Source organism: Chiloscyllium plagiosum, chromosome 20, assembly GCF_004010195.1.
Source record: "Chiloscyllium plagiosum isolate BGI_BamShark_2017 chromosome 20, ASM401019v2, whole genome shotgun sequence".
Classification (NCBI taxonomy): Eukaryota; Metazoa; Chordata; class Chondrichthyes; order Orectolobiformes; family Hemiscylliidae; genus Chiloscyllium; species Chiloscyllium plagiosum.
Window position 1 is genome coordinate 32,433,165 of NC_057729.1, and position 14,967 is coordinate 32,448,131.

At 39.9% G+C, this 14,967-nt stretch overlaps 1 protein-coding gene and 1 long non-coding RNA gene across 3 annotated transcripts in view; one reads left to right on the forward strand and one right to left on the reverse strand.

Annotated features, from left to right (window-relative positions):
* Window positions 1–5: 5 nt before the first annotated feature.
* Window positions 6–14,967, forward strand: part of LOC122560148 — a 19,639-nt gene continuing 4,677 nt past the window's right edge. Inside the window, exons 1-2 of the long non-coding RNA XR_006314670.1 lie at window positions 6–94; window positions 2,816–2,908. This is a non-coding gene — a long non-coding RNA (uncharacterized LOC122560148). The remainder of the gene's footprint in view (window positions 95–2,815; window positions 2,909–14,967) is intronic.
* The window catches only part of LOC122560146 (tyrosine-protein kinase SRK3-like), a 67,300-nt gene continuing 63,351 nt past the window's right edge, over window positions 11,019–14,967 (reverse strand). For both annotated transcript variants that reach the window (XM_043710454.1, XM_043710453.1), the window contains 2 exons: window positions 12,271–12,427; window positions 11,019–12,194 (listed from right to left, as the gene is read on the reverse strand). In XM_043710454.1, coding sequence (XP_043566389.1) covers window positions 12,004–12,194; window positions 12,271–12,427 — 348 coding nt within the window. In that variant the 3' untranslated portion in view covers window positions 11,019–12,003. The remainder of the gene's footprint in view (window positions 12,195–12,270; window positions 12,428–14,967) is intronic.

Genomic DNA, 14,967 nt, shown 5'->3' on the forward strand with positions numbered 1-14,967 from the left:
CACCAAATTTCAAATGAAATATTTGGAATTCTGGTGTGGGCAGGATTGAGCTCTGCTTATTTTATGAGCCTGAAGACCGGATGGAATAAAGAAGGTGAGTTGTAGATGTTGGCAAAACTGTTAGTATCCCTGTGCCCATTCACTGGGTTAATCCGTTGGCACAGCAGAAGGACAACACTCTGACCCCGTTATCAAATCTTCCCAGCTCCCAACAAGTGGCAGCTAATCCCACATCACTGTTTAACAGCAGAGCTCCTGTCTACGCCCCATCGCAGCTTCCACTCAGCTGTGCTTCACCGCTAAATCGCGAGGTTAAAGAGTTAAGTCCCACTGCAGTACCTACACAATCACTACCTGATCAAGTTTTTATGGTGTAGTGGTAGCATCCCTATCTCTGGGCTTGAAGGTCTGGGGGGCGACTCTCCCCTCTGGATGTGATAGCATGGAGGTGTGTCATATCATATCCAAACGGATTCATTAAAAACAAAGTCAAGGCTTTTATTTGGTGGGGAGTGGTGGTGTGGGAAAGGATTTGTAGGGAATGGGGCTGACCACACTATGTCCCACTCCATCCCCCGTGATTCTCTAAACACAAGTCTCAGAGTTTGCAAGTTTCACTTTGCTGTGATTACCATTCACTAGTATCAGTTGCTTGCCCCCCTTTTATTTCTTCTGGTCATTTCTTTTAAAAACTAAACTCAGCAGTCGTGATCAATGCCAAGAATTTTGTGTTTACAGCAAAAGACATTCCAGACTGCTGAGTGATTTGACAATCATATTGCCATCCTCATGGAATTATAGGCTTAGAATCACTTGAAGCATCTTTACATTAAAGAAGCCATACTTCCTTCTAACCAAACTGGAAATGAAAGGAAAGACTGCACAGTATCACTCTCATCTGTCAGTCCAGCTTTCTGTTCCTCCCAGATACCTATAATCTTGGTGCAGACTCCCCCAAAGTGCAGGGTCCTGGGCAGTTGCCCTGATTCCTCTGACCAGAGGGCCAGTTCTGCTGCTACTCCAGCACAGTACTGAGGGGATGCTGCACCCTCAGGGGTGCTGTCTTTATGATAAGATATTAAAGCAAGGTGCCATCTGCCTACTTTGGTGGATGTAAAAGATCTCATGTTGACAAACAAGAGGCTGGAAGAACACAGAAAGCCAGGCAGCATCAGGAGGTGGAGAAGTTAACACTTCTGGTATAACCCTTCCACAGGACTGAAGAGTTGTAAAGATGGGTTATACCCAAAACATTGACTTCTCCACCTCTTATACTGCTTGGCTTGCTGTGTTCTTCCAGCCTCCTGTTTGTTGACTTTGGATTCCAGCTTCTGCAGTTTTTTTGTCTCTCTGTAAAAAATCACATGGCAAAGAATTATCTCTGATATTTCCAGATTATCTGGTCATTATCACATTGCTGTTTGTGGGACCTTGCTGTGCATTAAATTGCATTGCAATAATGACGATATTCAAAAGTACTTCATTGGCTGTAAAGCACTTTGAGACATCCTGTGGTAATGAAAAGCATTGCACCAATGTAAAACTTTTTAACCTTTTGCCTGAAAGTACCAACTCAACAATGTTGTTCCAATATAATTCATTTGTTGTAGAAAATGGCGAAGTCTGTGCCTTAGCAATGGTCGTGTTCCATGACTTTTATTGGTGCATTCTTAAAATGAAAGTTGCGATGGCTAAACCCTCTGAATAAGGAGTTGATCGTTTAGGATTGAGGTGAGGAGAGATTTCTTCAAAGAGTTGTGAATCTTAGGATTTCTTTCCCCAAATGGTCGTGAATGCTTCAACACTTATCTATTCCAACCTTGAATATATTCAGAGATTTGATCTCTCAGGAAATCAAAAGAGCTGGCAGGTAGACAGGAAGGTGAGGGAAAAAGTGATTGCATTGAGTGATGAATCAGGCTTGAGGAGCAATGTTCTGAAGAAGCCATATTGAACTTGAAACATTAACTTTCTCTCCAGAGATGCTGCCACACCTACTGAGCTTATCCAACATTCTGTATGTTTGCTTGTACAGTAATGTGGTCTCCGTCTATTCCTAAAGACTTAATATTTAACATAGTGATATCGTGTAGCACTGATAGGGCATACTGTGCGTGGGAGAAAGGATGAGGGGGACTGTAGCTGGTTGTCTTGTTTATAATGACCAAATACTATGAAACGTCATGGAAAATGACATATGCAGCAATGCTGACCAGTGATGTTGGCTAAAAGATGTGAGCCTGGGAGTATAACTGTACCAGGCTTGACTAACCTATGGGAAGCCAATACCAATTTTGGACCATGTTAGCTAGAAGGGCTTTACAGGATTTACTGGGTGTGCCTTTGTTGTTCAGTTCTATGCCTAGGATAATGCTAAATGACTTCCTTTATTTTTGTTGCTATTTTTTGTAGCAGTTCACTACAACAAGGTGTCTTGCTGACCATTTCAGAGGACAGTCATGGATCTAGAGTTACATCTGAGCCAGACCAATTAATGAATTTAATGGCAATTATTCAATAATGTGTCACTTGCTTGGCACACAATGTGTATTGAGGTATTGTAGAAGAAGTGGCAAATATTTAATGAAGAACATTAATGAATCAGTTTTCTTTTTATATGACTTGAAATGATGATCATTAAGTGTGAGAAACTGTGTGTTTTTTGTGTTTGAGTCCTTAAAAAATGTGGGCTGCAAAGAGAAAAATCTGCTTTTAAAATCAGGGATTCTTCAGAATGGCTGCAAATGTTTTGTACAAATAAATCCATGATCTATCGCAAATTCTGGCTTTGTGACTTGTGTTCCTGCAATTGCAGATAACTGAGAAGATTGGAACTGGAAACAAGTTACAGAGACACAGTCCCACAGAAGGAGAAGGACAACAAAGGAGCTAGCAGGTAGACAGGAAGGTGAGGGACAGCAGAAGCTGTCTGTTCTATGTCTTGTCACTTAATTCACTCGTCTAGCAACTCATTATGCTAATGATCAGCTCATCCCTGAATGATGGTCCACTTTCATAGGCTGATACTTAAGTCTTGGGGCTTATTTGGTGATCTACATACATACATGTATTTCCTTACATGTATTTCCTGATGACTGGAACTGTGTGAATGCTTTTAGTAGCTGGCCAGATCACTGTAGCTAATAAGAATCTTTAGATTAGATTCGATTCTCTACAGTCTGGAAACAGGCTCTTCGGCCCAACAAGTCCATACCAACTGCCTGAAGAGTAACGCACCCAGACCCATTCCCCTACCCTATATTTATCCCTGACTATGGGCAATTTAGCATGGCCAGTTCACCTAACCTGCACATCTTTGGATTGTGGGAGGAAACCAGAGCACCCGAAGGAAACCCACGCAAATATGGGGAGAATGTGCAAACTCCACACAGTCATCTGAAGCGGGAATTGAACCTGGGTCCCTGGTGCTGTGAGGCAGCAGTGCTAACCACTGAGCCACGGTGCTGCCCCAACTGCAACAAACTATATCAAGTCCAGCACTGAGAAACTGCACCCAGACCATACTGCCTGACGCATAATAGCAAAACAACCTTAATTGTCAATCAAAATTAGAATTTTGAACAATTTTTTGCAGACTAAGGAAATCCACTTTTTCTCTATATGAAACTTAGCAGATTCCTTCTATTGCTTTAAGGAGGAAACTGGAGTTGTGTCTCCAGACAACCAGAAACATATATTTAGATCATACCTTTAATGTAGTAAAATGCCTCAAGGCACTTTGCAGGAACATTGTCAAACAAAATGGTACAAAATGACATAAGGCCACATTAGCATAGGTAACCAAATGCATTGTCAAAGAAACACATTTTAAAGAGAATCTTAAAAGCAGTCAGAGCATTAGAAAGGAAATTCCAGATCATAAGACCCAGGAAGTTGAAAGCACAGCCATGGCTGGTGGAGAATTGAAAATACTGCAGGCCAGAACTAGAAGACTGCTGGGAAAGTGATCTCAAGTTAACTCGGTGAACTGGTGGCTGACAAAAATGATAATAGCTTTCAACATGCAAGAGTTTGAAAACCAAACTAATGAATAACTTGCGCTGCTAGAGTCATTGCTTATCCAATATAGCTTTCATATCAGTACTCATTGGGATAATACTCCACTTTCAGGCCTGATCAGCTAGTCAATCATTAATGTGCTGGAATTCTGAAATCACCAGATATTAATCTAAAAATATTGCATAAATCCTGGTTTCCAAAGAATGAGCTTTAGCAGTTGGTATTTTTCCATATTGCATATTTCATAATTTAGGAACATTTAATTCAATCAAACGTTTTATATCAATTGCAGTGAAACTGTTGCTATTTCAAAACAAATATGAAGCAAGATTTGGTAGTTATTTGGCTATCTGACACTGGCATTGTTCACAATCTACTTTTAGTTCCACAAACCATAATAACTTGGCGTACGACCAGGATTAAAGACGCTATTTGTTATTTAGGAAGAAAATTTAAGAATAATAATTGTCATATGGCATCATTGATTTTTTTTTTAAATGTGGATTTCTTTCAGTTATGTATAAGGCAATACAAGTAAATATAACCTTTCAGTTGTGAGGTTTTATTTGCTTGTATTGTCTTATACACATTACTGCCCAGCATAGATCCTCTCTAGAAGAAAAATAAGCAATTACACAATTACAGAGTTTTGGGACCCTGTTTTTATGATGATAATGGGTTTGAAATTAATCAAAAAATGTAAAGGTGTCAATTTCAAGGAGTTCCATGGAGGGTATCTCTCTTTCTACTCTAGTGAATTATTTCATGCAATTTTGTGCTGCTGTCTTCTGTACCATGCTCCTACATGCGCTCACCAACTGTGGAAGTATTCACTACTGCCAGGATCGTCCAGGATTTGCACCACCAGCATCATATTTAAATCTTAGTCATTCACCAGGTCAAATGCTGCCAGCCATGAATAGCCCTACAGTGTTGAAATGCAACAAAAATCGCCCCAGAGTTTGAAACACAACTATCTATGTGCCTGCTGTGTAAGCTGCTGGCACATGCTGCAGGTGTGACATTGACATCATATGGTGCCGTAGGGGAACCTATCAGCTCCCATAACTGATGTCATTGCCTTCAAATATGACATGTTACCTAACTTTATGTCTGTGTTTTTAAAAGACAAGGCAAGAAAGAACAACTGACAGGCTGTAAGTTTTGAATGAGGCAGCAATGTTCATAAAGATAGTCAGGTATAACAGAGATGTTGTGAGCATCCAAAATTAAATGAGCGTTAAAAGTTCTGAGATGCACCCTGCTCCAATGCAGGAGATGGGGCATATTGTGGTCTGGCAGCAGTATTGTGCAGCAAGGCATTGGTGAACTCCAAAGTGCAGTATTAAAGTGGTACAATATTATAAACGGGTTGGAGAAAGGCTGATGTGGTACAGTTGCTTTGTATTTGATGCCAACCTCTGCAGGATAAAGGAAGCAGGTATTTTTTCTCCCCAGTTTAGTGTGCCCTGACATGCTGGGGAATGCTGGCCAAGGTGGAGGGCTGGAAGAACAAGTGATAAACTGGAGCGGTCAGGTACCCGCTCTGACTCTTATATCAACAATTGTTAGTGTCTGGTTTCTCCCCTCTGCCTGGGAAAATAGCAAATGGCATACAAGCAAGGTGGAATTAAGTATTAATGAGATGTAAATATATGTAAATAGGTCATAATATATACCAAATCTCAGCATTCACTAGCAAATTTCTCTTCTTTCAATTAAACACTTGGCTGGAAAATTGGATTTTAGTTGTCAATGGCAAGAATTTCACATTTCTGTTCCTGCCATATTTTACTAACTGGTGTGCTATTACAGGTCTCATTTAGCAGCTGGGGAGATTCTGCCCAATGACTTTTGACCCCACAGTAAATGTTTCTGGTATTGAAAGAAAAACAAACAACTCTGTGGCAGACAGTAACTGCAAAGAGGTTTTCAGTTGCATATTTATTCTCAATTCAGTCAGAAGCAGGATACATTGACAAATTCAACAAAAATCACAATGAATCAGATTATATGGGAACATGTCTTGAATAAAGAAATCTATTGATGACAGGTCCAAAAATTATGTTCTTTATTCAGATATTTACAATTGAGCAGTCTGAAAATTTTCAAATATCAAAAACAGGAAGTGTTGGAGAAACTCAGCAGGTCTGGTAGCATCTGTGGAGTGGGAAACAGAAATAACATCTCTAATTTAATAAACTGTTCTGCAGAATTATTCAGAATTTCAAGCCTGCACTATGCCACAAGGATGAAAGATAATTCTCAGTCTGCTATTTTAACAGAAACAAAGGCCTCAACCTTTTAGGAAGCCATGCATTTGGAGTAATCTCAAAGATGCTATGAAGGAGAAACCCATGTATTATATATCTGGGTAGCAATGCCGACAGCACAAGGACACATCGCAGCAGAGAGCCAGTAGGGAGACTTTGCGGTTGGTGGGCATCAGTGGTGATAGGAGGAAGAGGGAGAGACTGCATGGGGCAAAATGACAATCAAGGAGAGAGAAGAGATGGCAGTCAGAGGGGGAGCGAGATAGGAGTTAGAGCAAGTCAGTGATTATGGAGGTGGAATCAGAATGAACTTATTGGGCTTGATGTTGGGCTTGGGGGATGATGGTAGAAGAAACTGCTCTGCTTTGCCCACAAGCAGCACTGTAGCTTTTTCACTTCAGCCCTGTTTGTCTCCTTTTGACTCTCAGGTTTCATGAGACCCAGGAACTGACAGTCATTAAAAGTGAAAAGTTTATTAAACTGAAGGGATGTCTTATCATTAACATTTGATAGCAACCATTTGGCTTGATGAGAGCATATTGGCCATCAATTTTCCACCAATCATTCACATCTTGTCTCTTAAAACATGCAGGTGGGTTTGAAATTTAAAAAAAAATTAACTTCTCACCCAATCCAATTACCCCCATTAATAAGACATTTTAAAATAAGTTAGTTAATATCTTAGTTAAAGTAGTAAATCAAGGAATCTCATACAGAAGTCAAATGCCTTCCCACTAATAATGCCAATAATACTTTGTAATCTGTTTCTCCTTTCAACCTACAATTGGTTGGCTGTAAAAGTAGCAAATTAGGTTATTTTTATGGTGAAAGAATTTGTAGAGGCCTCGGGCAGAGGAGAAGATTGTTTTTACCAAGTTTCATATGAAATTTCAGGAATCGGAGGCAAGACCCCATTTCTGCAACACCAAGTGAGACTCCCTGCCAGGAACTCAAACACTGGAAAGGAATAACAAATGCAATGACATGTTTATTTTACCATTTCAAATGAAGTACGAATTTAATGTCATTTTTATAATATTTTACAAGAATATAATGCTTTCATAATCATCTAAATGGCAGCCTGCTATAAAAAACTCATATTGAACCCATACAATGTTTTATTGATATTTGTAAAATAACACAATATTGTTCAGCAAAGCAGTTGCTCTCCATTATGTTGTTCCCAACTACTTAAAATAACCTCCTACTAGTAATTAAGCAATTACCTCATGTGCTTCAGGATTATTTCACATGATTGATTCAGCCTTGATGGCTGCAAATTTCTGAGATGAAGATGACGGACATCATAGATCACACTAAGTGCCTTGTAAGTGAAGTATAGAATTTCTGAATGTAATCAGGAACAAATTTGGACAGTCTTACACACTGAATGTTCTCTTTAGTTACTGTGATCTAACAACTTTTCTTTTGTATTTGCATAGTACAAATTCACTTTGAAATGATGCTTGGCACAATTTGGAATAAGACAGATCCCTAATCCTTCACAAACACAAGTTGAATGCATATCATACTTTTAATGCCATAGACTGCTCAAAAATTCTTCACAGAAGTGTTATCAAATAATATTTGGCTCTCATCTTAGGGAGATAAGGTGTTATTAGGGTAGACGACCAATAGCTTGCCCAAGGAATGTGTTTTAAGAAGATTAGCAAAGGAGGAAAGACAAGAGGTCTAGGGACTGAATTCCAGAGTTTGGAGCCCAAAAGCTGAATACACCTGGTATTGGTCAGAGATTAAAACTGAGGATACTTAAGAGATTGGAATTGGAAAAGTGCGGATATGTGAGATTTCAGAGATGGAGGAGCAGAGATTGGGAACATTGAGGCTATGGGGAGAAAGGAAAACAAGGAAAAGCAATTGTAAATATAGGCTTTGCTTAACTGGGAGTCAATATAGGTCAGCAAGCACATGACTGATGAATAACTGGGCTTGGTTCAACATAGGATACATGTAATAGTGTGTCAAATGGCCTCGATTTTAAGAAGTGCAAGAGTTTAGCCTGGAGTGCAGAAGAATAGTCAAATCCATAGGTAACAAGGGCCTTGGGAAGGTTTCTGTAGCTGACAAATTGAGACAATCAGGAAATATAAGAGGAGGAAGCAGATGATCTTAGTCATGCCATCCATATGTGGTCAGATGTTTATTTTAAAGGTTGTGAATAATCTGGTTTGACCGGGAGAGACTTGTTCATGCCTAAGGAGGTTTCTTAATTTGGAAAGTTAGATGCATAGCAGAAAGGAGGATATTAAGTGGAAGGGGAGAGAGGTAGAATAAGGATTCTTAAAGGAGAAATAAGTGGAAAAGAAGTAAGTAATCTAAGCAAGGAGTGACTTGCAATAAAATCTATTGTGATGGTCTGAGAAGTGCCATTGGCAAAGGTAGAAATACCATAATATTGGGTCCCATTTTCACTTTTGATAGGCACTGGGCATTTAAAAAAAAAATCTTTTTTTTTGTGGGATATGTGTGTCTCTGATTAGGCCAGCATTTATTGCCAGGCCCTAGTTGCCATTGAGAAGGTGGTGGTGAGCTGCCTTCCTGAACCGCTGCTGTCGACTTGCTGTGGGTTGACCTACAATGCCATTAGGGAGGGAATTCCAGGATTTTGACCCAGTGATAGGGAAGGAATGGTGATATAATTCCAAGTCAGGATGGTGAGCAGTTTGGAGGGGAACTTGAAGGTGTTGGTATTCCCATGTGTATGTGCTGCCCTTGACCTTCTAGATGGAAATAGTCATGAGTTTGGAAGGTGCTGTCTGAGGATCTTTGGTGAAATTTTGAGGTGCATCTTGTAGGCACCAGTTAAGTGGACTGCTTTGTCCTGGATGATGTCAAACTTCTTGAGCATTGTTGGGGCTGCACTCATCCAGGCAAGTGGGGAGTATTCTATCACTCTCCTGACTTGTGCCTGGTAGATGGTGGACAGGCTTTCGGAAGTCAGGAGGTTAGTTACTTGCCACAGCTTTATGGTAATGGTTGATTGGGGGATATTCCAGGCCATGAGATTACAGATTTCGTTGGAGTACATACCATCTATGTAAATAATCACTTGGTATACCCAATGGGGGGGCCCAATCTAGTTAGTGATCACGCTTTGTTTGCCTCTGATAATTGAACATGGAACCAGCATTCAAAGACAGCTGACCAATCAATCGACTGCTGGGGGAGGAAAACCCAACAGCGAGAGTTGAGATATAAGTCAAAGCGAAGTAAGAGAAGGCAACTAATCAGGGGTGGAGCATTGAAAGGTCCAGAGTGGTCTTCCTAATTTTTGCAAAATAAAAACATTCTGAATACTCATCAATATATTTCCAGTGTGGTTTGCAGGAATCCATTCAGGAGCTACTTAGATTATATTACAGTGTGGAAACAGGCCCTTCAGCCCAACAAGTCCACACCGACCTGCCGAAGCGCAACCCACCCAGACCCCTACATTTACCCCTCACCTAACACTACGGGCAATTTAGCATGGCCAATTCACCTTACCGGCACATCTTTGGACTGTGGGAGGAAACCGGAGCACCTGGAGGAAACCCACGCAGACACGGGGAGAACGTGCAAACTCCACACAGTCAGTCGCTTGAGGCGGGAATTGAACCCGGGTCTCTGGCGCTGTGAGGCAGCAGTGCTAACCACTGTGCCACCGTGCTGCCCAAAGGTAATTAAAGGATACTCTGTGCCAAATACTAATAAATGGAGAGTCGGGGTGATGCAAATACCAGTCTTCCTATATGAAAGTTGCCCTGAGATTCTATGTACATCTTTGTGCGTCATAATGAACTGCACACCTAAAACAATGAGGTAGATCCACCATGATGTTGAATCGTAGAGTGAGTTCAGGGAGCTGTTTGATCTAATCCCACAACCATGGTTATGCAAAGGCGCGGAGTGTATTGGGAATGGGACACTATATTTAGTACATTGATTTTCAGCACACTACTCTCCTACTCTCAGTCAATGAAGGAAGTGCTTAAATACTCTTGTATAAAATTAGGCTAAGACTGTGCATGGAAAGTTAGTATTTTGTAAAATGCTGCTCCTGCCACAGAAATGTGCTAAATGTAGAATTTTCTCTGTTGTGTTTCAGCTCTTTCTTGAACCGATACCCTTGATAAATGAGGCTCCAAGCTGGGAGCAGAGTATAGAATTCACTCTTGACGGTCTATTTATAAGAGTTTGGTCTATCTGAAATTATGAAGAAGGAATATTCGCTCTGTCAGTTACATGTGTGTAAATACATGCAAAAGAAAAAGAATGCAGTATAGAAAGCAAATGTTTTAGTGGATTCTTAATTTTCTTCTTTTGAAATGGTTTACAAGTCTTAAGCTACCTTTAGCAGGCCCCCAAAAATGTAGACCTGCCTGGAATTTGCATACCCGTTCGCTGATTGAATTGGCTGCAATGAAAGAGGCTTTTTGAATATTGCTAAAAAGTGACATGAAGTCAATATTTAAGCTTGTTTGATGCCTACAACAGTATTGCTACATTCAAATAAAGAAGTAAAAATATTTTCAGGTCAATATGTAAGTTAGCTCAGTGAGAGTCTCCAGTGAAGCGCTCGTGGTACATCCTGCCTCTCCATATCTAGGTCTTGGTTTCTTAAGGTGCATGATGTCATTTCTGGTTCTTTTTTTAAAGGGAAGGTAGATAGGATCTAAATCGATGTGCTTATTGATGGAGTTCTGGTTAGAATGTCATGCCTCCCAAGAATTCTCGTACGTGTCTTTGTTTTGCCTGTCCTAGGATGTGTGTGTTGTCCCAGTCAAAGTGTTGTCCTTCTTTGTTTATACGTATGGAAACTAGTAATAGTGGTTTGTATCTTTTGGTGGCTAATTGGTGTTTGTGTATCTGGTGGCAAGTTTCCTGCTTGTTTATTCGATGTGTTTTTTACAGTTCTTGCATGGTTTTTCGCAAAGGTCAAGTTTCCTGCTTGATTGTCCAATGTAAAGATTTTTACAGTTCTTGCATGGTATTTTGTAAAGGTCATTAAGGCTTGGAAGTTACAGTTTGGATGACAATCTTTTGTTCTCTATTTGAACAGAAATGCTGATTTGTTTTATTTTAACAAACAGAATACCATCTGTGCTAAAATATCCGACAAAGGAAAAACACAAATAGATTGCTCGTTAATGTTAAGAGTAATTTCTAACCTAATATAACTTTAAGGAACTAGAAATGGTACATGAAAGCCACAAATGTTTTAATGGTACCAGAAAGGCTGTGCTCTGTAACAGATTGTTTAAAAATGTTTCACAATGCAATGATTGATGTTGGTTAAAATTCTATTCTCTTTAAAGAGATTTTAGATTCCAGATGTATCTTTTTTTTTAAGCTGTCAATACTTTTCTTACGGTGCTTAATATTTACTGGCAGTATATTAAGCTGACTGTTTGACAAGCACTTAATGCATTTGTACAACATTCTTTTCTCTGCTAGCATTTTCTCAATTTGTTAACAGCTCTGTTGGAATATTGCACAGAAGAATATCATGTCAATGCCATAAATTATTTTCCCCATTTTACCAACTGTAGTTTTGAGGCAATTATTTCACTTATGTATCCTATTTTAACAAAAGTTTTAAAAAGTCCATTGCCACAAAATATTGTTTTAAGAATTGATTCAAACACAGTTCCATCCAGCATTACACCAGTAGCAGCAATATTTGTTGTGGTCTGTCCTGAATTTGGTCTTAATTTTTGTAATAATATGCAGCATACAATGAATTCAGTTCATCAAAAAGAGTACTAAATGAGGGTCGGCTCTCCTCGGACTCATTCCAGCACCTAAGCATTATTCCATATACATCTTGGGTACAGCTTGATGGACAAGGCATTCTATATCCACGGTTTATTTGATCCATGGCTTCTGTGTTTGTCATTCCTGCAAAATTAAATTAAATTATAAGAAAATGCACTGTTCTCTTTGCTATATGCTTTAAAATCTTTAATTTACTTACGCTCATAAGGATCTTTGCCATATGTCACTATTTCATACAGAAGAATACCATAAGACCATACATCTGATTTTATTGAATATCTCTGGTAGTTTGCAGCCTCTGGTGCTGTCCACTTTATAGGCATTTTAGTCCCAGAACGGAGATGGTATACCTCATCCTGCCCATTGAAACAAGGAATTTGTTATAATTATGACTATTTAATTATTTTTGATACAATAATTAATTAGCAATGATTTATACATTAAGGTAAACAAATGGAAAATCACAGGATAGGAGTGCACAATTTTCAAATATAGACCGTCAGTAAATAAGGTTCCATGCTCGGGAACACTGATCTGTACGATTTGTCTGCTTGAATGGATTAGCCTAAGGGTTAAAACTTGGTGAAAGTTGTACATTTTGGATCTACATGTACTAGTAGGTCAAAAACTTGACACAAAGGAAAAACAAGCAGTTAGAAAGGCAAATGGCTCTTTTTTGCCTTGATACAAGTGTTATGACCAGTTCCTGGCAGTCATCCCCATTTTGGATGAAATGCCCTCAAAGAGTTATGTACCTGCTTGATGAGGAGTGCACTGGCTCTCTTTTTAAAATTAATTCTTCTCTTGGCTGGTTACTACAAAGTTAATTTGAATGGAATCCCTTCCCTTGAGGATACCTTTTCCAGCTCAAGTATATTAGTGGGCGGCATGGTGGCACAGTGGTTAGCACTGCTGCCTCACAGCGCCAGAGACCCGGGTTCAATTCCCGACTCAGGCGACTGACTGTGTGGAGTTTGCTCATTCTCCCCGTGTCTGCGTGGGTTTCCTTCGGGTGCTCCGGTTTCCTCCCACAGTCACAAAGATGTGCAGGTCAGGTGAATTGGCCATGCTAAATTGCCCTTAGTGTTAGGTAAGGGGTAAATGTAGGGGAATGGGTGGGTTGCACTTCGGCGGGTCGGTGTGGACTTGTTGGGCCGAAGGGCCTGTTTCCACACTGTAAGTAATCTAATCTAATCTAATTTATGGCTTAAAAGGAGCCAATTTGTCCAGTCTTTTTGAGTTAAAGAAGAGTGGGTTTTATTGCTGACTGAAACATGAACAATAGAAAATAAAACATTATACACATACACAAAGATTAGAATTGAGGGATGAATCCCAAAGGAAAATGTGAAAACAAATTACCATGGTCTTGGCTTGTTCATGATCATGAAATGTTGTGTCCAAAAGGTTGGTGGTTCTATTAGCACTGTCTTTGGCAGTTCAGTATTGTTTGGAGATGTTTAGTTCAAAATTTAACTAAAAGAGGTTTATCCAGTTTCCTTCAACGGGGGCTGTGATGAAGACTTATTTTCAGCAAGGGAGGTTTACATAGTGTAGTGGTTATCACGTTTGCCTAACATGCGAAAGGTCCCCGGTTTGAAACTGGGCAGAAGCAGTATCGTTTAGAGAACAGACAAAGGAAGCACATGATGAGGACAGTGCAGGAGAGAGAGAGAAAACCTGCACAGTGGCTGCCTTTGCTGTTTTTGAATTCATGTGTCGCTGGACATCAGAGTGCGTCTGGGAAAATTAACAAATAGTGAATTTCACAACTAATCTTAGAGGAACCCGTTTGGGCGAAGTTCACAACACAGAATCAGATAAATTAATTGTTGTTTTAAGTCTGTCCAAGAGAAAGGCTGTATTAGTGATTATATGTTTTGGAGGTAAGTCTCTTGAATACAGTTAAAATATAAGCCATAGCTATTAATTTAACCTGGTGAGTCAAACAGTCAGGGCAGGCAGGAACAAGGTAGGACTAATAAATTAAACTGCATTTATTTCAATGCAAGGGGCCTAACAGGGAAGGCAGATGAACTCAGGGCATGGTTAGGAACATGGGATATCATAGCAATTACGGAAACATGGCTCAGGGATGGGCCAGACTGGCAGCTGAATGTTCCAGGATATAAATGCTATAGGAAGGATAGAAAGGGAGGCAAGAGAGGAGGGGGAGTGGCATTTTTGTTAAGGGATAGCATTATAGCTGTGCTGAGGGAGGATATTCCCGGAAATACATCCAGGGAAGTTACTTGGGTGGAACTGAGCAATAAGAAAGGTAAGATCACATTATTGGGATTGTGCTTTAGACCCCCGAATAATCAGAGGGAAATTGAGGAACAAACTTGCAAGGAGATCTCAGCTATCTGTAAGAATAATAGAGTAGTTATGGTAGGGGATTTTAACTTTCCAAACATCGACTGGGACTGCCATAGTGTTAAAGGTTTAGATGGAGAGGAATTTCTTAAGTGCATACAAGACAATTGTCTGATTCAGAATGTGATGTACCTACCAGAGAAGGTGCAAAACTTGACCTACTCTTGGAAAATAAGGCAGGGCAGGTGACTGAGGTGTCAGTGGGGGAGCACTTTGGGGCCAGCGACCATAATTCTATTCGTTTCAAAATAGTGATGGAAAAGGATAGACCAGATCTAAAAGTTGAAGTTCTAAATTGGAGAAAGACCAATTTTGACTTTATTAGGCAAGAACTTTTGAAAGCTGATTGGAGGCAGATGTTCGCAGGTAAAGGGACGGCTGGAAAATGGGAAGCCTTCAGAAATGAGATAACAAGAATCCAGAGAAAGTATATTCCTGTCAGGGTGAAAGGGAAGGCTGGTAGGTATAGGGAATGATGGATGACTAAAGAAATTGAGGGCTTGGTTAAGAAAAAGAAGGA